This window comes from Microcaecilia unicolor, chromosome 8 (assembly GCF_901765095.1).
Source record: "Microcaecilia unicolor chromosome 8, aMicUni1.1, whole genome shotgun sequence".
Classification (NCBI taxonomy): domain Eukaryota; kingdom Metazoa; phylum Chordata; class Amphibia; order Gymnophiona; family Siphonopidae; genus Microcaecilia; species Microcaecilia unicolor.
The window spans coordinates 8,743,264-8,767,492 of record NC_044038.1 but is presented as its reverse complement, the minus strand read 5'-3'; the positions used below and the strand labels follow the sequence as shown (position 1 = coordinate 8,767,492).

Below are 24,229 nucleotides of genomic sequence, written 5' to 3'. Positions count from 1 at the left end.
TTATGTGAAACTGGTCGTTCCCTCTGTCTAATCCCTTGATCCTGAAAAAAGCTGAATCCTAATATCGGATCCACGGTGAACCTGGATTGATGAAGTCTCAGCTACTTCACAATTCCATGGTGGTGGACTCTGCCCTCAAAAGAGCCAAGAGCATTAGGGACTATGCCTCGGCGCCCCCAGGCAGAGACTCTAGAACCTTGGACTCTTTTGGGAGGAAGACGTATCAGGCCGCTATGCTCGCTGCCAAGATACAGACATACCAGCTCTTCACGAGCGTCCACTTGCGGAACTCGGTGAGGCAACTGTCCAGCTTGGTTGATGCACTCCCTCCAGAGCAGGCCGAGTCTTTTCGCCAGGTGGTCAGGCAGCAGAAGGCGTGTCGAAAATTCCTGGCTGGGGGTTGTGAGAGTGCAGGTGAAAGGGGATCCGGGAAGGCACGAAGAAAGGGGGTACAGGGAGCCGGGGAATCCCAACGGGGCAGATTTCATGTGCACAACACCCACATTCAGAAAGCTGGGCTACCGGAGGCAGAGAGGTTGGCTGGGTTAAGGAAGAAGGGGAGGAACTACCAGTCCCAGAATCCTTCTCTTCCCCACCCGGCTGTGCAAGAGTTAGGGGTAGGGTTACCATATGGCTCCAGAAAAAGGAGGACGGATTGAGCCAGCCGGGTTTTACTTCCATTGCTTTCAATGGAAGTAATTGAGCCAGCCGGGTTTTACTTCCATTGCTTTCAATGGAAAGCAATGGAAGTAAAACCTGGCTGGCTCAATCCGTCCTCCTTTTTTTGGAGCCATATGATAACCCTAGTTAGGGGAGGAGATAGAAGATTGGGAAATGGTCTCTGAGGAAGGTGATGAGGGCCAGCTGGAGAGGTTGGGGGCGGGGGAAGTTGGAGAGGAGGATAAAATGGAGATTACTGAAGGGCTAGGGGAGGAACAGATGGAGATTGGAGCCCTGGCTCAAACCCAAAAAGCTGCTGTAAGAGGGTGACTAGCTGTACCTTGGAGAGACTGGTGGAAGACCGGAGGAGAGAGGCTGAGGCACTGGGGGAAATCTCTACTAAAGAGGAAACAGGTGTAGCCTGTGGGAGAGAAAGAGAGCTGGGCACAATTGAAACCCCAGCCTGAACCAGGTGGGAATAAAGCTGTGTAGCCGTGCTGTAAGAAGGTGCAAGAAAGACTGTGTAAACTGTTTCATACTAAAAAGGTCTGGGCTGCAACCTACCAAGCTATTGGGTTTTTCCCTCTGATAATGTACTGTTCCCTAAGTGACGTAATCTGAGCTAAAGTGAAGTGAAGTTATATGGACTGTTTTTGAACCTGAGTTTGAAGTTATATGTTTTTGAATCTGAATTTGACTGTATTGAACCTGAATTGTGCTCTGGGCTGCTGGCCTAAACAACCTGGAGTGAAGGGTGTTTTGTTTGATTTGAAGCAAGAAAATAAAAGCTCTTACTTATAAATATTGGGCTTTGAATGTGCCTCTGTGAAAGGAACGGAGGGAGGAGGAAGTCCTGGGAGTTCGCAGGGCCTGGAGCCAAGGCTCAGAGGAGCCAGATTGCTGTGAAGGCAACAGTCGTGTGGAGGAAGAGGCAGCTAAGCAGGGTCGAGCCTGGCTGGGTCCTGGATGGGTGACCCAGCTACAGGGTACATACGACACTTTTGATGTAGCATTCAGGATTGCTGCTCAAGGTATAGTGATGCGCAGACTCATGGCTGCGTGTCTCTGACCTGGATCATTCGGTCCAGCAGTGGATGGCGGATGTTCCTTGCCGGGGGGATAACCTTTTTGGTGAGAAAGTGGAGGATGTAGTTGACCAGATCAAGAAGCATAATGATGCTATGGATTCTGTCTCCCGCCGGGCGTCTTCTGCTACTACCTCCTCATCTAGGAGGTTTTTTGGGTGGGGAAGAGGAGTGCTTCCTATTACTATCCTAGGCATAGGTACACTCCTGCTTCTCGGCAGCCTGCCCAGACTCAGCCCCAGTGCGCTCGTTCTCGTCAACAGTGTGCGCCAAAGGCCCCTGGTGCTCCCCAGCAAAAGCAAGGGATGGGCTTTTGACTGGCTCCAGTTCAGCCTAGCCTCAGTAAAAGTGTCCGTACTGGACGACTTGCCGGTAGGGGGGAGGTTGATATTTTTTCACCAAAGGTGGCCTCTCATAACCTCCGACCGGTGGGTTCTTCAAATAGTCTGGTTAGGATACACCCTCAATCTGGAATCCAAACCTCCAGATTGCCCACCGGGAGCTCATTCGTTCAGCTCCCAGCACAAGCAGGTACTTGAAGAGGAACTCTCCGCCCTTCTAAAGGCCAGTGCGGTTGAACCCGTTTCACCAGGGGAAGAAGGGTTGGGATTCTATTCCAGGTACTTCCTTGTGCAAAAGAAAACAGGGGGGATGCATCCCATCCTAGACCTAAGGGCCCTGAACAAATTTCTAGTCCGAGAAAAGTTCTGGATGGTTTCCCTGGGCACCCTTCTTCCCATGATTCAAGAGAACGATTGGCTATGCTCTCTGGACATAAAAGATGCTTACACACACATGTCGATACTTCCAGCTCACAGGAGGTATCTTCGATTTCGGCTAGGAACGCAGCACTTTCAGTACCGTGTACTGCCCTTTGGTCTGGCATCTGCGCCCAGAGTGTTCACAAAGTGCCTGGCGGTAGTTGCAGCATCGCTACGCAGACTGGGAGTGCATGTGTTCCCTTATCTCGACGATTGGCTGGTGAAGAGCACCTCGGAGGCAGGTGCTCTACAGTCCATGTGAATGACTATTCAAGTGCTAGAGCTACTGGGGTTTGTGATAAATTATTCCAAGTCCCATCTCACCCCAGTTCAAAAATTGGAATTCATTGGAGCTCTGTTGAACACAAAGACAGCTCGTGCTTATCTTCCCGAGGCAAGGGCAGACAACCTCCTGTCCATAGTGTGAGCATCTCAACAGATCATGGCTCGGCAGATGTTGAGACTCCTGGGGTACATGGCCTCCACAGTTCATGTAACTCCCATGGCATATCTACACATGAGACCAGCTCAATGGACCCTAGCTTCCCAGTGGTGTCAAGCTGCGGGGGATCTAGAGGATGTGATCCAACTGTCCACCGACTTTCGGAATTCCCTTCAGTGGTGCACAATTCGATCCAATTTGACCTTGGGATGCCCATTCCAAATTCCTCAGCCACAAAAAGTGCTGACGACGGATGCATCCCTCCTGGGGTGGGGGGCTCATGTAGATGGGCTTCACACTCAAGGAGCTTGGTCCTTTCAGGAAAAAGGTCTTCAGATCAACCTCCTTTAATTGCGAGCGATCTAGATCGATCTAAAGGCTTTCAGAGATCGGTTGTCCCAACCAAATCATTTTGATTCAGACAGACAATCAGGTTGCCATCTATTACACCAACAAGGAGGGGGGCACCGGATCTCGCCCCGTGTCAGGAAGCCATCCAGATGTGGCTTTGGGCATGCCGTCAGGAAATGTTTCTCCAAGCCACTTATCTGGCAGGCTTAAAAACAATCTGGCCAACAGATTGAGCAGGATAATGCAACCTCATGAGTGGTCACTGAACATGGACGTAGTCCGCAAGATCTTCCGAGTGTGGGGCACCCCCTCAGTGGATCTTTTTTCCACTCAGATCAATCACAAGGTCCCTCAGTTCTGTTCCAGGCTTCAGACCCACAACAGACTAGCGTCAGATGCCTTTCTCCTGCATTGGGGGACAGGCCTTCTGTACGCATATCCTCCCATACCTCTAGTAGGGAAGACTTTGCTGAAACTCAAGCAAATCTGCGGAACCATGATCCTGATTGCACCCTTCTGGCTGCATCAGATTTGGTTCCCTCTTCTTCTGGAGTTGTCCTCCGAGGAACCGTGGAGATTGGAATGTTTTCCAACCCTCACCACCCAGAACGAGGCGTCGCTTCTACATCCCAACCTCCAGTCTCTGGCTCTCACGGCCTGGATGATGTTGAGAGCTTAGAATTTGCCTCCTTGGGTCTATGAGAGGGTGTCTCCCGAGTCTTCCTTGCTTCCAGAAAAGATTCCACGAAGAGGTGTTACTCTTTCAAATGGAGGAGGTTCGCCATCTGGTGTGACAGTAAGGCCCTAGATCCTCTTTCTTGTCCTACACAGACCCTGCTTGAATACCTTCTACACTTATCAGAGTCTGGCCTCAAAACCAACTCAGTAAGGGTTCATCTTAGTGCGATTAGTGCCTATCATCACTGTATAGAGGGTAAGCCTATCTCTGGACAGCTTTTAGTTCGCTTCATGAGAGGTTTGCTTTTGTCAAAGCCCCCTGTCAAACCTCCACCAGTGTCATGGGATCTCAACGTCGTTCTCACCCAGCTGATGAAAGCTCCTTTTGAGCCACTGAATTCCTGCCATCTGAAGTACTTGACCTGGAAGGTCACTTTCTTGGTGGCTGTTACTTCAGCTCATAGGGTCAGTGAGCGTCAGGCCCTGGTAGTTCATGCACCTTATATCAAGTTTCTTCACAACAGAGTAGTCTTCCGCACGCACCCTATGTTTCTGCCAGAGGTGGTGTCGGAGTTCCATCTGAACCAGTGTATTGTCTTGCCAACATTCTTTCCCCGTCCTCATACCCGCCCTGGCGAAAGCAGTTTGCATACCTTGGACTGCAAGAGAGCATTGGCCTTTTAAGTGGAGTGGACGAAGCCCTTCAGAGAGTCCACCCAGTTGTTTGTCTCTTTCAATCCCAACAGGAGGGGAGTCACCGTCGGAAAACGCACAATCTCCAGTTGGCTAGCAGATTGCATTTCCTTTACTTATGCTTAAGCTGGGCTGACTCTTGAGGGCCATGTCACGGGTCATAATGTTAAAGCCATGGCTGCGTCAGTGGCTCATTTGAAGTCAGCTTCCATTAAAAAGATTTGCAAGGCTGCAACGTGGTCATCAGTCCACATATTCACATCTCACTATTGTCTTCAACAGGATACCCGACGTGACAGTCGGTTTGGGCAGTCAGTGCTGCAGAATCTGTTTGGGGTTTAGAATTCAACTCCATCCCCATAGACCCATCTTTGTTCTGTTCCAGGCTGCACTCTCAGTTAGTTGTTTATGGTTTCTGGTCAAGTTATGTTATGTTCTCGCCGCTGTGAGGCCAAATTGACCAATGTTCATTGTTTTGAGTGAGCTTGGTTGCTAGGGATACCCCACATGTGAGAGAGAATAAGCAGCCTGCTTGTCCTCGGAGAAAGCAAAGATACTTACCTGTAGCAGGTATTCTCCGAGGACAGCAGGCTGATTGTTCTCACCAGTATGTTTTTTTCTAGCGAAAAAGGTGCCGGTACTTAAATGCCAATCCACCCTTTAGGGGTGGGGCGATCATTGAGGGACCAACCCCACAATAGCCAGGCCCCCTGCAACCAGTCACAGAATCTATGACAAAGGCAGAATTGGTGTGTACAGCCTGAGCTCTTTCAGTAAAACTTGGGGACCATGGGTCAAATTTAGCAGACAATAGAAAAGGTGCCGGTACTCAGTACCCCCAAGTACCCCCTCAAAAAAAGCCCTGGTTCTCACAAACCCGCCCACTATCTCTTTGGAGTTGTTATTTATTTCTTTATACGCTTTTTGATTTAACTGACGAGACGTGCTCACGCGATGGGCAGGAAATCAGTCCGCGCATGCGCGGTGCGCACTGCACGCGTACCAGAAGACTCTGGCAAAACTTTGTTTATATTTTGCTTGCAAAATGCTGATTCCTGGGCTGACGCAGACGTCGACCCACATGTGAGAACAATCAGCCTGCTGTCCTCGGAGAATGCCTGCTACAGGTAAGTATCTTCACTTTATTTTTTGAAGTGTATTTCTCTAGTTTGGCCAGCAGGTGGTGCATGTTTTATGAAGCTGTTACAGAGAAATGACTGTTCCTTCTTTAGTTTAACACAAAGAGGAAGTAACCTGCAGTGATATGGCCAGCTACTTGTAAAAAATGTTGTTCTGGGCTCTGATTGGCTCAGGAGCTCAAATTCAGTCTGGAAATACCGAATTGTAATGGAAAAAAAATGTTCACCTTTAATTTTCAGAAAGAAATTGCAGCTGAAAAGTATCAGGATAGCATTGATGACCTAAAGCGTAATGAAAAAGCGATCCAGATTAAACTAGAGGAAGAACTTAAAAAGAAGAAAGAACTGGATGCACATAAGGTACAGGCAGTGGCGTACCAAGGTGGGGGCGGTCCGCCCCGGGTGCACGCCGCTGGGGGGGTGCCGCGGTGCGCGCCTGTCGGCTGCGAATTCGAATCGCTACGCTAAATTCTCTCGTTCGCTGCAGCTCCCTCCCTCTGCCCTGGAACAGGTTACTTCCCCGGATGTCGTCGAGGCTAGGAACGCCACTGGGTACAGGGGCAGGGGAATAATGTTTCTCATCAGTACAGACAGAGATTTCTCCTTCCTTGACTGACAGATGGGAGAAAAAGGGATATCCAAATTGGGATGTTTACAGTTAGCAAAGTATTTTACAGAAGGCGCAAGGGTTGGTAGGCAGCAATGGGCTTGCTGCGCGTCAGTCTGGAACTGCCGCAGGAGCTCGGTGGTAGTTCCCACCTTCAGTGTGTACTGTTTCCGGCGCTACAAAAAATTTTCTATTTTTGTAGCGCTGGTGCTTGCCTGGCGATAATCGGGCGGTTAGCACAGGAGCCCTTACCACCACCTCAGTATTGAGTGAGATCCTCACTGGATAATCTTTTACTCACTCACCGGTGAGATCCTCAAAGTGACTGTTTGTAATCATTGACTTCACCTCCTTCCTCCCTCTATCTGTATACAATCTTGTCACTTTGAGTATCTCACCGGTGAGTGAGTAAAAGATTATCCAGCGACAGTATATGAGATTTCCCCTCATAAAAACAAACAATTAAACAGAAATATTGAGATAGATATGAAGCTTAAAAACTAAATAATAGAAGCAGATGGCAAGTTAAGATGTTAGTTTGATCCCAGATAGCTTTATCTACCTTTGAGTAAGTGTATTCTATAAGCAGCGCCTAGATTTAGGCACAGTATATAGAGTACGCTTAGTTGGTATCCCAGCACCTAAAACTACACGCCTCCATTTTCACCAACAAAAATGTGGCGTAAATCCCAGCGCATAGATTTATGCACATTGGGTCATATTCTGTAACTACGTGCATAAATTTGGGAATGCCCATTTCCCCGCCCATAGCCACACCCCTTTTGATCTGCGCCCATTAGAATTTAGGCGTAGTTCATTACAGAATAAGTTTAGCGAGTTGTGCATGTAAATTCTAATTAATGACAATTAGTGCTCAGTATTGCTTGTTTAGTGCTGTTATCAATGCTGATTAACTTGTTAAGACAATTAAATTATGTGTGTTGTTATGGAAAATGCATGGATCTGCCAGTATTTATATTGCCTAGAAAACAAAATTCTGCAGGAAAGCCAGATGCAAATTTCTCTAGGTAGCTTTTCCAGGGGTAATAATCAAAGCAAATCTATATGCATAACTCTGTTTTAATCACTGGTGCAAACCCCCATGATTAAAAAGTACCCACAAAGGGTTCGTTGTCTTAGTATGTATCCTTAGAAAATCTTATATAGAAACAGAGAAAATGGTGGTACATAAAAACCGTATGGTCTACCAGTCTGCCCATCCCCCTTTCTCTCTCTTAGAGGTCCTCTGTGCTTGTCCCAAGCTTTCTTGAATTCAGATACCATCTTCGTCTCCACCACCTCCACCAGGAGGTCATTCCATGCATCCAATGCACATCCGATAGAGAATTTCTGATTTTGTAATATTACGTAAAATAAAGCAGAAAATCAAGTAGATATATGTATTTTGCTTTGCAAATTAACAAAAAAAAAAATGTGTCACAGCTGGGTCCACTCAAAGGGAACAGCAGGATCAGGGACATGAATCTTTACCTGTAACAGCTTCCTTTCCCTTTGGGTTCACCCTTCTGATACTCAGAAGCTGCCAGGACTTGAATCACAGGGGGTTTGGGGAGGAGGGAGTGGACACCAGACGTCAGGTGAAGGAGAAGGCAGGAGAGATACCAGACAGAGAACAAATCCAGGATGACAGGCAAGAGGTCAAGGCAGGCAGGGTAGGTTCATTAGTGACAGACTACCTAAAGTCAGCCACCGGAGATCAACTGAGAACAAGGCTGTCAGAGCTTAACTAGAGACCTATCTGAATAGAGAAGGCTATATTTATTTATTTATTTGCTACTGAAAGCTATACGCATATGTAGGGAACAAATCCGTAGAAGCCTTCTACAAGGACCTAAGCCTAAGAAATCTCGGAGGGGACCAATAATGTGGCGCCACCTCATAGGGCAGAGACAGGCAGTAGTAAAAAAACAGTAAGAGGCCTGAGCTCACCTCCTAGTTTATGATCTGAATCCTGCAAGATAAGCGTGCGAGAGCAAGTTTTTATAACACATGTTTTCCAGTAATAAAAACAGAGCTACACTGCAAGGTCAAGAATTTAATTTAAATACAGTTGTAGACTGCCCACAGTTCTAGGTGGTTTACAATAAAAACATTAATAAATCACATATACAGACTCGGATGGCTAACAATTAAGTCGAGCAATCAGTTGGCCACAAAATTTTCAACACTATCATCAGTTTAACATCAATATACTACAACCCCCACAACACACTGCTGTAATATACAGTAACTTCATAACCTTCATAACACATCCAGCGTTGTACCAATGAGGCTTCTTCTGTTCTGGTCGAAATGTTGGATTTATGGGGCTTGCCATGAGACAGCAGTGAGGCGAAACACATGTCAGCACACAGTCCCCGAAACCATCAATAATAAAAGGGGTTAAAGTCCCCTGAAACCATCGAGTTGCATGAATAAGATAAGTACGATTTTGTTGTTTACGAAGATAAAAAGAAAAATATTAAGATTGAAATATTAAGGTTACAAAAACAAACTTTGGGATTGATGATGACAAAAGGTGAATACTTCCACTGAGAGAGGATCACTGTTCAGTGCTTGAAGCACCACCTCTGATGGTCCAATGTTACCTTTTTAGAAGAAGGTTATGAAGTTATATTACAGCAGTAACTTGTGGGGGTTGTAATTGCCAGAATCGCTCTTCAAAACGTAAAATCCGTTCCTATTGCCCTTCCTGCTAGACCTTGTCATTGGTTATGTGTCATTATCTGCCCGGTTCTCGCACTTGGCATTCGATAGAATTCTATTCAGAAATGGTACCTACAGCTAAAGGTATCGGTTATCTTCTGTCTATATAAAACGTACCTCCAACATTCTAATGAAGCCTCAAGTTTCCCAACATTCTAAATGTGTCATGGTGTAGATTGCTTTTTCTCCATGAGTGTCTGCCCCGCCCTCGTGTCACAACGTGACCCCTTGGGATCTCCTGCTTCTTTTCAAAAACACCTTGACGGGGGGGGGGGGGGGGGGGGGGCTGCAGCACACTCTCATTCTTTCTCACACACACCCACACAGACAGCCTCAAACTATGTCACACACACCCACACTCGCACATTCACTCTGTCTCGCTCTCTCTCACACAGTCACTCTCACACACACTCTCTCAAACATACACACTCCGCTGAAAACCTTGCTAGCGCCCATTTCATTGGTCTCAGAAACGGGCCTTTTTTACTATTTTTTTAATAAAAGGAAAGTACAATGAAAAACTGGTCACCATTGTTCATATCTGACTTTATTCTACATTTGTGTAGTTTTCTGCTCTGTCACAGACTTTACAAATAAAAGTAAATGGAACCCCTCTCTCTCTCTCTGCATTTGTTCTTTTGAAAGGTTGCATTTGTTGAGTACATGAACAGCTCTTTCCTTTTTGAGAGTATGTTTGCAGAAGATGCTGAAGGTGGAAGATTAGCTTTCATGCCTGGAGTGGCTGAGATGATGGAAGCATATCCTTTTCTGTGGGCACAAAGAAAACTCAGGATATAAAAAAAGCTAATGACATTAGACCTGTGAACCATTGATAACCCTTAAATATTGTTTTATTCTCTTATTTATTGATAACATATACGTATACCACCTTCCTCGATAGTCATTCAAATGTATTCACTCTGCTGCTCCCCAGTATCTCTCCACACTCGTCCTTCCCTACACCCCTTCCCGTGCACTCCGCTCCATGGATAAATCCTTCTTATCTGTTCCCTTCTCCACTACTGCCAACTCCAGACTTCGCGCCTTCTGTCTCGCTGCACCCTACGCCTGGAATAAACTTCCTGAGCCCCTACGTCTTGCCCCATCCTTGGCCACCTTTAAATCTAGACTGAAAGCCCACCTCTTTGACATTGCTTTTGACTGGTAACCACTCGCCTCCACCTACCCTCCTCTCTTCCTTCCCGTTCACATTAATTGATTTGATTTGCTTACTTTATTTATTTTTTGTCTATTAGATTGTAAGCTCTTTGAGCAGGGACTGTCTTTCTTCTATGTTTGTGTAGCGCTGCGTATGCCTTGTAGCGCTATAGAAATGCTAAATAGTAGTAGTAGTAGTCTGTTGTAACCAGAGCTAATATTGTGATGTCATAATGCCTCAGTCCACCAATAAGAGCCAACCTCATCAGTGATGTCACAATGGCTTGATTGTCCTATACTTGGCTCACTTTTATTACATAGCTCTTTGAGCAGGGACTGTCTTTCTTCTATGTTTGTGCAGCGCTGCGTATGCCTTGTAGCGCTATAGAAATGCTAAATAGTAGTAGTAGTAGTAGTAGTAGTAGTAGTTGTTCACAATCCACAACAACAATTTTAACTCTGTGTAAGGTCCTCCCTGTACCAGGTGGCCTGGGTCAGAAGTGCCATGGAACAAACAGGCTATCTCTGCTGAATATTTGCGGTTAGTGGGTATATTGCATGACACAGCTGGTTAGGCACAGATATTCAGTGCCAAACTAGCTGTGTTTAGCAGTTAAAATAGGCAGCATAAATAGCAGGCCGTATCTTTAACCGCTAAGCACTTGTGATGCTGCAGCCAAAAATGAAACCATATATTCAGTTCTGGTCGCTGCAAATGGCCCTTCATGTACCCGTTCTCGGAGATAGACGCCCATGGAGATGGGCGTTCGATTATGCCCCTCCACGACAGACAGTGCTTATCACAGTCTGAGGAAACAAGCAGGGAAAAGGTTGGTAGGCAGGAAAAATATTGCAGTTTCTCCTATTCTCCAATAAAGAAAAGGGAGTAAACTGTCTTTATCTGAGCAAGTAGACTGGCAGGTTCCTGGAAAACCCGGTTACTGGAACAGACAGAGGTCCTGGGAGGAGGAGCAGGCAGGAAGCTGGCCAGGCACACAGCTTGGGGAATACAGAGGAGGAGGACTCTGGGAATTGGAGTGCTCTGCAAGTGAGCAGAGGATCCCTGAACTACCCAGCAAGCAGTGTGAGAAAGTCAGACAGGCAGTCTGGGAGCTGTAGTACTGTGAGTGGTTCACTGCAGGGGAAGCAATTAGTCGGTTGCTGCTTTCCTAGGGTTTCCATATTTGCTCCCCCGAAAAAAGAGGACAAATGCCCCGCCCCCTGTCACATTCCACCACATCCCTGTCACACCCACCCCTGTCACTCCCCCCTAAGGGTATCCTATTCTCCCCTCTCCTCCTGTACCTTACTGTAGTGACCTGGTAGTCTAGTGACCTCTTTGGGGCAGGAAAGAGCCCCCTCTTTCCTCCCCGGCATGGCTGTAGACTATCTTGCTGCCTCACGTCCTGGTGCTGATTCAAAATGGCTGCCGAGAGTTCGGGCAGTCTGTGGACGTCTCTCGAGTCCACTGCCTGAACTCTCAGCGGCCAGTTTGAATCGGCGCCGGAACGGGAGGCAGCAAGACAGTCTGCAGCTGCGCCGGGCAGGAAAGAGGGGGCTCTTTCCTGCCTTGAAGAGGTCACTAGACCACCAGGGCACTACAGTAAGGTAGGGGAGGGGAGGACACCCTTAGGCTCGCCCACCAGCCTGCCTGTTCGTCCACAAAGCCAGACAAACAGGCAGGCTGGCAAAATCTGCTCGGTTGCCTGGCCTTGTCCTCAAAAAGAGGACATGTCCGGGTAAAACCAGACATATGGTAACCCTATACTTTCCATTTGAGAAGGAGGGTGTGGCTCTTTGGTTGCAGCAGGTAAGTAGTATATTAGTAGGCTCTGCATGCATAGGAGAAGAGGGCCCAGGAGATGTGAAGCAAACTTCAGTTGAAAGGAGAGAAACTAGCCCTGGAGAGCCAGGTACTGCCCCAGACAGCTAGGCAAGGGATGGGGGAATTAGGCTGTTCTTTAAGAGGTATTCTGTCTGCAGGAAGGGAGAAGGGCTTGATGTGAAGCTACCCTGGGGAGGCTACTACTTATTATTTCTATAGCGCTACTAGATGTATGCAGCGCTGTACACGGAACATGTAACAGTTCAACAGAGCTTACAATCTAATCGAGATAGACAAACAGCACAAATAAGGGATAAGGGAATTACTTAAGGTAATGATAAAACAGACATGGGTACTGAACAAGTGAATAGGAGTTTGTAGTTAAAAGCAGTCTCAAAAAGGTGGGCTTTTATCCTAAAGACGGCCAGAGCTGGAGCTTGACGTACTGATTCAAGAAGTCTATTCTAGGTGTATGGTGTAGGAAGATAAAAGGAATGGAGTCTGGAATTGGCAGTGGAGGAGAAGGATACAGATAACATTTACCCAATGAATGGTGTTCCGGAGAGGAGTGTAGGGGGAGATAAGAGGTACTGAGGAGTTGCAGGATGAATGCACTTGTAAGTCAATAAGAGGAGTTTGAACTGTATGCGGAAACGGATAGGGAGTCAATGAAGTGACTTGAGAAGAGGGTTAATATGAGCGTAGTGACACTGGCGGAATGTAGACAGATTGAAGGGGCGAGGGATAGCTTAGTGGGAGACCTATGAGAAGCAAGTTGAAATAGTCTTAAGTGAGAGGTGATAAGAGTATGAATAAGGGTTTTGGTAGTATGCTGAGAAAGAAAGGAACAAATTTTAGTGATATTATAGAGAAAGAAATGACAGGCTTTAGCAGTCTTGGATATGTGCAGAGAAAGGGGAGAGGGAAATGGGACTTATATACCGCCTTTCTGGGGTTTTTGCAACTACATTCAAAGCGGTTTACATATATTCAGGTACTTATTTTGTACCTGGGGCAATGGAGGGTTAAGTGACTTGCCCAGAGTCACAAGGAGCTGCAGTGGGAATTGAACTCAGTTCCCCAGGATCAAAGTCCACCACACTAACCACTAGGCTACTCCTCCACTCATTCCACCAATAAGAGCCAACCTCATCAGTGATGTCACAATGGCAATACTTGGCTCACTTCTGATATTGTGATGTCATAAGGGAAAGGGAAATGGGACTTGATATACCGCCTTTCTGAGGTTTTTGCAACTACATTCAAAGCGGTTTACATATATTCAGGTACTTATTTTGTACCAGGGGCAATGGAGGGTTAAGTTACTTACTCAGAGTCACCAGGAGCTGCAGTGGGAATTGAACTCAGTTCCCCAGGATCAAAGTCCACTGTACTAACCACTAGGCTACTCCTCCACTAGCAACATTCCATGTAGAATCTCAAATAGGGAAAGGGAAATAGGACTTGATATAACACCTTTCCGTGGTTTTTGCAACTACGTTCAAAGCGGTTTACATATATTCAGGTACTTATTTTGTACCAGGGGCAATGGAGGGTTAACTGACTTGCCCAGAGTCACAAGGAGCTGCAGTGGGAATCAAACTCAGTTCCTCAGGATCAAAGTCCACTGCACTAAGAGAGAGGAATCAAAGATGACCCCAAAGTTACGAGCTGATGAGACAGGGAGGATGAGGGTGTTAGCCACAGAGGTAGCGAATGGGGGGAAGAGGAGAGGTGGGTTTAAGGGGAAAGATAAGTTTTGACCATGTTTAGTTTCAGATGGTGGTTAGTCAGACAGGCAGGCTGAAACTTGGGCCTGGATTCCTGCTGAAATTTCTGATGTGGAGAGGTAAATCTGGGAGTCATCAGCATAAAGATGATACTAAAAACCAGAGGAGGAGATCAGAGCACCAAGGGAAGAAGTATAGATGGAGAAAAGAAAAGGTCCCAAGACAGAGCCCTGAGGTACACCAACTGATAGTGGGATAGAAGTGGAGGAGGATCTACCAGAGTATACACTAAAAGTACGATGGGAGAGATAAGAAGAAACAAATCCAAGAAGACAGGAGGAGCCTCCACGGAAAGTCAAAGCAAAACAGCAAAAGTAGAGGCTGACAAATGCGCAAACCAATAGGGAGATAATATCAAAAACCAGTTTATTCAGAATATTCATATCAATATCAAGAACCCAACACGGTCCGTGTTTCGGCGCCAAAGCACCTGCCTCAGGGGTCACAATCAACTTTCTCTGAGAAGAAGCTGATAGGCTGTTCTTTTGTTCTCTCTGTGGATTAACTTGCATACATAAAGGAATTATTCAAGCCTATCAGCTTCTTCTCAGAAAAAGCTAATTGTGACTCCTGAGGCAGGCGCTTTGGCACCGAAACACGGACCGTGTCGGGTCCTTGATATTGATATGAATATTCTGAATAAACTGGTTTTTGATATTATCTCCCTATTGGTTTGCGCATTTGTCAGCCTCTACTTTTGCTGTTTTGCTTAGAGATAAGAAGAAAACCAGGAAAGAGCAGAGCCCTGAAATCCAACGAGTACCGGTATCAAGGAGTAGGTGGTGATCAACATTGTCAAAAGCAGCAGATAGATTGAGAAAGATGAGGATAGAATAGAGACTTTTGGATCTGGCCAGGAAACTTTAGCAAGGGCTGTTTCAGTTGAATGTAGAGGGTGAAAGCCAGATTGAAGTGGATCAAGAATAGCTTGAGTTGAAAGAAAGCCAAGACGTGGTGAACAGCAGCACGCTCAAGTATCTGATTAGAAAGGGAGGAGGGAGATGGGGCAATTGTTGGAAGGGCAGGTAGGGTCCAATGAAGGTTTTTTGAGGAGTGGTGTAACTACGGCATGTTTGAAGGCATCAGGAACAGTTGCAGTTGAAAGTGAAAGACTGAGGATATGACAGTAGGAGAGATGAGTGGGAATAGGATCAGAGGAACAGGTGGTCAGGCTGTTCAAAGGCACAGGATAAAGACAGCGGGAAAGATAAAGTACAACCTGTAAAGGGTTGGGAATTAAATGGTTTAGTGCTGTTTTGTTTGCAAAGTGGGACGAGTGCTTAAGGTGAAGCTAATTCTGGGAAGATGCAAAAGGGGGGGGGGGGGTGGGCACTGAGAGGGTGAAGGAAGCTGGAAAGAGATGTCCGCTATCCTCTAGGAATTTGCTGTTAGGCTAGAGTAAAAGGAAGCCATAGGTGTGCACTTTAGTGATTGCGCCTTAGTCAGGTTTGCTCTGTTTTTGCATTGGTGAGAACCCAGGGACATGGTGCCAGTGGAGGGTCATGGAATCCATGGATAAAGTGCCAGGGTTAGCCTGTTTATGGTTGGAGTATTAAAAATAAAAACCTTATATATTGTGATTAGCCTCCTGAGTGAAAAGGAAGCAGTTTGGAACATTCAATAAATGGAAAATTTATAGCACGTGTGTAGTCCAGAATCTGGTGCTTGGTAAAAGGAAAGTTTGGTGGCCTAGACTGAAGAGGAGGAGGGAAGAGGGCCAGGTAAACAGACCATTCTCTTATAGGGGCCATACTATTTCCAAAAGTGTATTAGCTCCTGGAAGCAAACTCTATTTAGGAGGGTGCCTGAGCTTGGACTGGCTAGAGAAAAGACGTTGGTGTGAGCTTGTTGGTGGGGACTCCAGGGATTGACTGCTGTGGTGCCGATGTCCCCCTCCCCTCCGACAGTACGTTCATACAAATATCTAGGGAGTCCACTTTTTTTTATGTGCCAAATATGTTATATTTCAGTTCACTGTAGATATATTTCTGTTCAAAGTTCCACAAATGAGAGACCTTGACACTGACTTCACCTACAAGAGTAATTGTACAGACATTTGCCAGAGTATATTTGAATATGGTATTAATCACTATGAAAAGCGAGAAGCTGAAATTGCAATTTTCAATGAATGCCTTCAGGAAGCAATTGATGAAAACCAACAACTTGGTGTGCAAAAAATCCGGGAGATTGAAGAAAAAACTAATGAGGTAACAGATTATGTGGTTTTTTTCTCTTTTTTAGTCTAATTACATTTCTAAGTAACAAAGAGAGGAATACCCCAACTTAATTTTAAAAAGATATAGCTTTATTTGCTTTTCCTTATTTTGCTATCAGCCTTTCTGAATGTAGCTCTTGAGTGGCATTGAAAATCTAGACCGTCAGCATACACTAGGCTGTACCAGATAATGCGGAGGGGGGGGGGGGGGGGGGGGGTCTGCCATTGATGTTTATGTAGAAAGTGGTTAAGTAACTTGTTCAGTGAGGGGTGGAAAGGAGGGTTCACCTAGAATTCTTCACATTTTTATCTATGTTGCTACTGAGTTGTACAAAGCCCTGTTTTTCAAACTTGAATAATCTTATCAAATTTTACTATATGAGGTAGGATATTTGTATTCTAAACTTTAAGCAAAAATTTGTACTGTGAATTGAATAGATAGTTATATGAAAAATCTAGAAATATTGCTCAGTCATTGACATGAAAACGGTAACAGAATTCAAACACGCGTGGGATAAACATAAAGGAATTCTGTTCAGAAGGAATGGATCCTAAGAAGCTTAGCCGAGATTGGGTGGCAGAGCCAGTGGTGGGAGGCGGGGATAGTGCTGGGCAGACTTATATGGTCTGTGCCAGAGCCGGTGGTGGGAGGCGGGGCTGGTGGTTGGGAGGCGGGGATAGTGCTGGGCAGACTTACACGGTCTGTGCCCTGAAAAGGACAGGTACAAATCAAGGTAAGGTATATACAAAAAGTAGCACATATGAGTTTATCTTGTAGGGCAGACAGGATGGACCATGCAGGTCTTTTTCTGCCGTCATTTACTGTTACTATATTGACTACATTCATGCCTTAACGCACCTGGGCCCTGAGAATCCTGTTAGGCAGGTTAAAATATTGAGCCAGCTCCCAAATACAATGTTTCTGTATACTACTTACATCAGTTTCATAGTTGGAATAACTTAAGCCAATGTGATTTGCTTTACAATAAACTTTCTAGAAATTACACATTGGGCCAATGGATATGTCGCAAAACACCTAGCCACCCGCCTGGGGTTACCCTGCGGCCACTTAGAGGGTCTATCCCCGGCACAGCTCAGGTCAGCCTGCACCTGCCACTTGTACTCTACACTAGCACCCTCCTCCTACCGACTGGGTCACAACCGCCTCTGGGTGAGTCTCCCGCTCTCAGATTATCCCCAGTGATTTCTAGGTTACTGGAGGCTACACTCCCAGCGGTCCCACAGCTCCCAGAAAGCATTCGGAGACCCAACACACAAACCACCAGGATTCTTTATCAGTCCAGACAGGCGGAGGCAATAAACAATTGTTTATTCTCATAAATAAAAAAATTGAACAGTGGACAGATAATGTCAGCAAACAATAGCAGCAAAATGTCAGCAAACAATAACAGGTAACTGAAATATGGATCAATTATAGCACTAAACATTTATTTAATTCCTAAAAAGTACCTGGGGAGATCAGGACATATAGCTGCTCACCAGTTATCAAATATAACTGTTTTTTACAGGGCTTCAGCAAAGGGCTTTCTCTGTCTCTTCTCCCCGGCTGAAACAGGGGGGAAAAAAACAGTACAGTTCAAAACAAAAGGAGCTCCTGGGCCAATTAGAACAAGTTTTAAAAGTATACTGCTCAGTACTAGATTCACTTCTTCACTGAGTGAAACTAAAAGAGGGCGTTCACTTTACTATAACAGCTTTAACATAAAACATGCACCACCTGCTGGCCAAATTAGAGAAATGCACTTCAGAATTAATTTAGGCAGTTTACAGGCTTAAAACACACTGTTCTGTCACAGGGTATATTACAAATTTTTGACCCTTTTCTCTGACACCAAGGCTAGCCACCTGTCAAACAGTTTAGAGCATGCAGAATAGTTTAATTTTTTAAAACGCATCATGTTTAAGGTTTGCTCCCTAGTTCACAAAATCATGGAGATGCACCAGCCTACATGTCAGACCTGATAGACTTAGCACCCAGGAATGCCAAAAGATCATCCCGCAAATTCCTTGATCTGCACTTCCCTAGCTGCAAAGGTCTAAAATACAGATTAATGCACGCATCAAACTTTACTTACCTGAGCACACAGTTTTGGAATGCACTGCCGCGCAACTTAAAAACAATCTACGAATTAACAAACTTCCGAAAACTACTAAAGACCCATCTCTTTAACAAGGCATACCACAAAGATCAACCAGGGTGAACGTACACAACTCCTCCTCATACATTCAGAACTGTCTTACATTATCTGCTTGCTATACTACCATCACGTTTTTTTCATTATCATGTTGCCCAAGATCCTTCTTGTTACACTACTATCATGTTTTTTTTTCATTTTCTTGTTGCCCAGGATCCTACTGTAACATTGGATGTCTATTTTCTAATGTATTTCCACCACTCACGATGTATTGTAAGCCACATTCGCCCTTTCCTCTCTGAGCACACCACCCGTACTCTCGTCCACGCTCTCATTACCTCTCGCCTTGACTACTGCAACCTACTCCTTACTGGCCTCCCACTTAGCCATCTATCCCCCTTCAATCTGTTCAGAACTCTGCTGCACGTCTTATATTCCACCTGAACCGATATACTCATATCACCCCTCTTCTCAGGTCACTTCACTGGCTTCTAATCAGATACCGCATACAGTTCAAGCTTCTCCTTCTTACCTACAAATGCACTCAGTCTGCAGCCCCTCATTACCTCTCTACCCTCATTTCCCCTTACGTTCCCGCCCGTAACCTCCGCTCACAGGACAAATCCCTCCTCTCAGTACCCTTCTCCACCACCGCCAACTCCAGGCTCCACTCATTCTGCCTCGCCTCACCCTATGCTTGGAATAAACTTCCTGAGCCCTTACGCCAAGCCCCCTCCCTACCCATCTTCAAATCCTTGCTCAAAGCCCACCTCTTCAATGTTGCTTTCGGCACCTAATCTTTATACCTTTCAGGAAATCTAGACTGCTCCTATTTGACTGACTGTACATTTGTCCTTTAGATTGTAAGCTCCTTTGAGCAGGGAGTGTCCTTCTATGTTAAATTGTACAGCGCTGCGTAACCCTAGTAGCGCTTTAGAAATGTCAAGTAGTAGTAGTAGTAGTAGTAGTACATTGAGCCTGCAAAGAGGTGGGAAAATGTGGGATACAAATGCAATAAATAAATAAATAAAATGTATATACCACTCTATTCCTTTGCACCCCTCCAGACCAGTCCCGATGCGTGGGTTTATGCACCTCTATTAGCAGATGGAAACTGAGAGCTACTTGTTTCAAAAGTGACTATAAGAACATGTGCAGCCCACATTTTGAAGGTAGGCTGGGTCACTGAGGGTTAGGGCCTCAGGGTTCAGGATCGGGTAACCCACTTAAACAAAAAAGGAATTAAGATTAATTTAAAAGGAGTAAGAGGAGATCAGAGAATGGAATCAGAAAGAGAAGAGCAAGGGTTAGTGTGGCCTAATTACTACCCTGAGGTGTCTCATAGTCAGGAGACACTTGACAAAGGCAAACTTCTAAGTGATGAAGCTGATGATCCTAAAGCAGTCATGAGGAAGTATTACCTTCCTTCATTACCAAGGCTTTGAAGGTCCTCAGTATCTCTGTTCCTGATCCTCCGGCTCTCTCTTCCTCTAACCTGAAAATGGTAAGTACCAAAAAGTCACCTAGGTATGAGGCCATTCAGGAGTTGATCTCAGCCCAATAGTCTACTCTGAATGCTACCTTAGAGTAGCCAGGGCCATGTCTTGTCTTTATACCATTTCACAGGAAGAACTTGAGAAGTTTAAGTTGCCGAAGGTAGATTCCTTGGTAGCTGCTGTGACCAAAAAAAGACCACTCTTCCTGTGGAGGGTGGTATAGCTTTGAAGGATGTTCAGGACAGGAAGCGTAGGAACTACAGATTGACGCCTGCAGAGATAGTGTGGAAACCTCGAAAGAAAGTTTCAAGGAACTTCCTTGAAACTGCTTCCACGCTATCTCTGCAGGCGTCAATCTGTAGTTCCTACGCTTCCAGGGCCTGTGCAACAAGCAGCAGCGCTCTCCTTTGAAGGAGTGGAGGAGTGGCCTAGTGGTTAGGGTGGTGGACTTTGGTCCTGAGGAACTGAGTTCGATTCCCACGTCAGGCACAGGCAGCTCCTTGTGACTTTGGGCAAGTCACTTAACCCTCCATTGCCCCAGGTACAAATAAGTACCTGTATACAATATGTAAGTCGCATTGAGTCTGCCATGAGTGGGAAAGCGCGGGTACAAATGTAACAAAAAAAAAACCTCCCTGACATGGAGATGGGTCTGGCTTATGATTCCTTGTATGACCTTATCCGAACTTCGACCAAGCAGATGGCATTGGCATCTGCCCAGCGCTTGAGAGACAGAACGAAGGGAAGCTGAAGGCGCGCCGAGCCAGCATGCCTTCCCTTAAACCCGAGCAGATATCAAGTTTTAAATTTCGGAGGGGGGGGGGGGGGAACTGGACCTGGTGCTCGGCAGGAGGGAGGGAAGGAGGAAGGCCTGATGCTGGGTGGGTGGGAAGGAGGAAGGTCTGATGCTGCTGGGTGGGAGGGAGGAAGGAAGGCAGGCAGGCAGGTAGGCAGGCAGGTCGGCCTGATGCTGGGTGGGGTGCCTGGCACTTGATGCTGGGTGGAAGGGAGGGAGGGGTGCCTGCCTGCCTGCCTGATGCTGGGTGGGAGGGGTGCCTGGTGCTAGGTGGGTGGGAGGAAGGGGTGCTTGATGCTGGGTGACAATTATGGGTTTAAGCTCCGCCCCCAACCCCGCCCCCTTTAGCCTCCCCAAACAGTTGGGCCACCGACCGCCTATGCGAACGGTCATCCTCTCCACTCTTTGCTCCTTACAGGAGTTAGGGGCAGTAGTTCCAGTGTCCCTTGACGAACTGGAGAAGGTTGCTATTCCATTTATTTTGTGGTTCCCAAGAAAGGAGGGACTCATTGTCTTGTCCTCGTCCTCAAAACAAATTCATGAAAGGAGGGACTCATTATCTTGTCCTCATCCTCAAAAAGTCAACAAATTCCTGAAGATCAGGCAGTTTCATATGGAGATCTTGCAACCTGTCATGGTGGCTGTTCAGTCAGGAGAGTTCTTAACTTCTCTGGATCTCCAAGAGGTTGACTTACACATTCCCATTTTTCATCTTATCAAACTTTTCTCCGCTTTGCAATTTTAGGACAACATTTTCGATTCCAAAGTCATGGTAGTGGTAGGGGCGATCCTAAGGAAAAAAGGGATCACGGTACATCCCTATCTGGACGACTGGTTGATCAGAGCCTTTTCAGCTCAGGAGGGAGTCATCATTTCACCTCCAGAGTGATCTGTGTTTTGCAGTTGCAAGGATGGGTACTCAATCTGCCCAAGAGTCACTTGGTATCAGTGCAGACACTAGAATACATAGTAACATAGTAGATGACGGCAGAAAAAGACCTGCATGGTCTATCTAGTCTGCCCAAGATAAACTCATATCTTGAATTTGTACCTGTCTTTTTCAGGGCACAGACCGTATAAGTCTGCCCAGCAGTATTTCCCGCCTCCCAACCACCAGTCCCGTCTCCCATCACCGGCTCTGGTACAGACCGTATAAGTCTGCCCTCCCCTATCCTAGCCGCCCAACCACCAACCCCTCTTCCCCCCACCTGCTCTGCACCCCACCTAGGAGTTTATTTTGACACTGCTCAAGGCAAAGTGTTTCTACCGGATCAGAGATGGGTCAAGCTTCAGTCTCAGATTTGTCTATTAATGAACTCACCAAGTCCCCGGACTTGGGATTATGTTCAAGTGTTGGGGTCTAGGGCAGCACAATTCCTTCTTTTATTCCGAAAGTAGTGTCTGCATTTCATTGGAGTGGAGGAGTGGCCTAGTGGTGAGGGTGATGGACTTTGGTCCTGAGGAACTGAGTTCAATTCCCACTTCAGGCACAGGCAGCTCCTTGTGACTCTGGGCAAGTCACTTAACCCTCCATTGCCCCATGTAAGCCGCATTGAGCCTGCCATGAGTGGGAAAGCGCAGGGTACAAATGTAACAAAAATAAAATAGATACTATTGGAGATTCTACATGGAATGTTGCTACTATTGGAGATTCTACATGGAATGTTGCTACTATTGGAGATTCTACATGGAATGTTGCTATTCCACTAGCAACATTCCATGTAGAAGGCTGCGCAGGCTTCTGTTTCTGTGAGTCTGACGTCCTGCACATACGTGCAGGACGTCAGACTCACAGAAGCAGAAGCCTGCGCGGCCACATTGGTGATCTACAAGGGCCGACTTCTACATGGAATGTTGCTAGTGGAATAGCAACATTCCATGTAGAATCTATAGAAATCAAACCAAATAAAAACATGGAAAAGCAAATAAGATGATACCTTTTTATTGGACATAACTTAATACATTTCTTGATTAGCTTTCGAAGGTTGCCCTTCTTCCTCAGATCGGAAATAAGCAAATGTGCTAGCTGACAGTGTATATAAGTGAAAACATTCAAGCATTACTATGACAGTAAAATAGATACCATTGGAGATTCTACATGGAATGTTGCTACTATTAGAGATTCTACATGGAATGTTGCTATTCCACTAGCAACATTCCATGTAGAAGGCTGCGCAGGCTTCTGTTTCTGTGAGTCTGACGTCCCGTGTAGGACGTCAGACTCACAGAAGCAGAAGCCTGCGCGGCCACATTGGTGATCTGCAAGGGCCGACTTCTACATGGAATGTTGCTAGTGGAATAGCAACATTCCATGTAGAATCTCAAATAGTAGCAACTGTGGAGGAGTGGCCTAGTGGTTAGGGTGGTGGACTTTGGTCCTGAGGAACTGAGTTCGATTCCCACTTCAGGCACAGGCAGCTCCTTGTGACTCTGGGCAAGTCACTTAACCCTCCATTGCCCCATGTAAGCCGCATTGAGCCTGCCATGAGTGGGAAAGCGCAGGGTACAAATGTAACAAAAATAAAACAGATACTATTGGACATTCTACATGGAATGTTGCTACTATTGGAGATTCTATATGGAATGTTGCTACTATTGGAGATTCTACATGGAATGTTGCTATTCCACTAGCAACATTCCATGTAGAAGGCTGCGCAGGCTTCTGTTTCTGTGAGTCTGACGTCCTGCACGTACGCCAGACTCACAGAAGCAGAAGCCTGCGCGGCCACATTGGTGATCTGCAAGGGCCGACTTCTACATGGAATGTTGATAGTGGAATAGCAACATTCCATGTAGAATCTCAAATAGTAGCAACAGTGGAGGAGTGGCCTAGTGGTTAGGGTGGTGGACTTTGGTCCTGGGGAACTGAGTTTGATTCCCACTTCAGGCACAGGCAGCTCCTTGTGACTCTGGGCAAGTCACTTAACCCTCCATTGCCCCATGGAAGCCGCATTGAGCCTGCCATGAGTGGGAAAGCGCAGGGTACAAATGTAATAAAAATAAAATAGTTACTATTGGAGATTCTACATCGAATGTTGCTACTATTGGAGATTCTACATGGAATGTTGCTACTATTGGAGATTCTGGAATGTTGCTATTCCACTAGCAACATTCCATGTAGAAGGCTGCGCAGGCTTCTGTTTCTGTGAGTCTGACGTCCTGCACGTACGTGCAGGACGTCAGACTCACAGAAGCAGAAGCCTGCGCGGCCACGTTGGTGATCTGCAAGGGCCGACTTCTACATGGAATGTTGCTAGTGGAATAGCAACATTCCATGTAGAATCTCCAATAGTAGCAACAGTGGAGGAGTGGCCTAGTGGTTAGGGTGGTGGACTTTGGTCCTGGGGAACTGAGGAACTGAGTTTGATTCCCACTTCAGGCACAGGCAGCTCCTTGTGACTCTGGGCAAGTCACTTAACCCTCCACTGCCCCATGTAAGCCGCATTGAGCCTGCCATGAGTGGGAAAGCGCGGGGTACAAATGTAACAAAAATAAAACAGATACTATTGGACATTCTACATGGAATGTTGCTACTATTGGAGATTCTACATGGAATGTTGCTACTATTGGAGATTCTGGAATGTTGCTATTCCACTAGCAACATTCCATGTAGAAGGCTGCGCAGGCTTCTGTTTCTGTGAGTCTGACGT

General features: G+C 46.2%; 1 protein-coding gene across 2 annotated transcripts in view; it reads left to right on the top strand.

Moving 5' to 3' along the window:
* The window catches only part of DRC3 (dynein regulatory complex subunit 3), a 62,203-nt gene that overhangs the window by 21,977 nt on the left and 15,997 nt on the right, over positions 1-24,229 (top strand). For both annotated transcript variants that reach the window (XM_030211156.1, XM_030211157.1), the window contains 3 exons: positions 6,050-6,169; positions 9,789-9,901; positions 15,949-16,123. In XM_030211156.1, the coding sequence (XP_030067016.1) occupies positions 6,050-6,169; positions 9,789-9,901; positions 15,949-16,123 (408 nt within the window). The remainder of the gene's footprint in view (positions 1-6,049; positions 6,170-9,788; positions 9,902-15,948; positions 16,124-24,229) is intronic.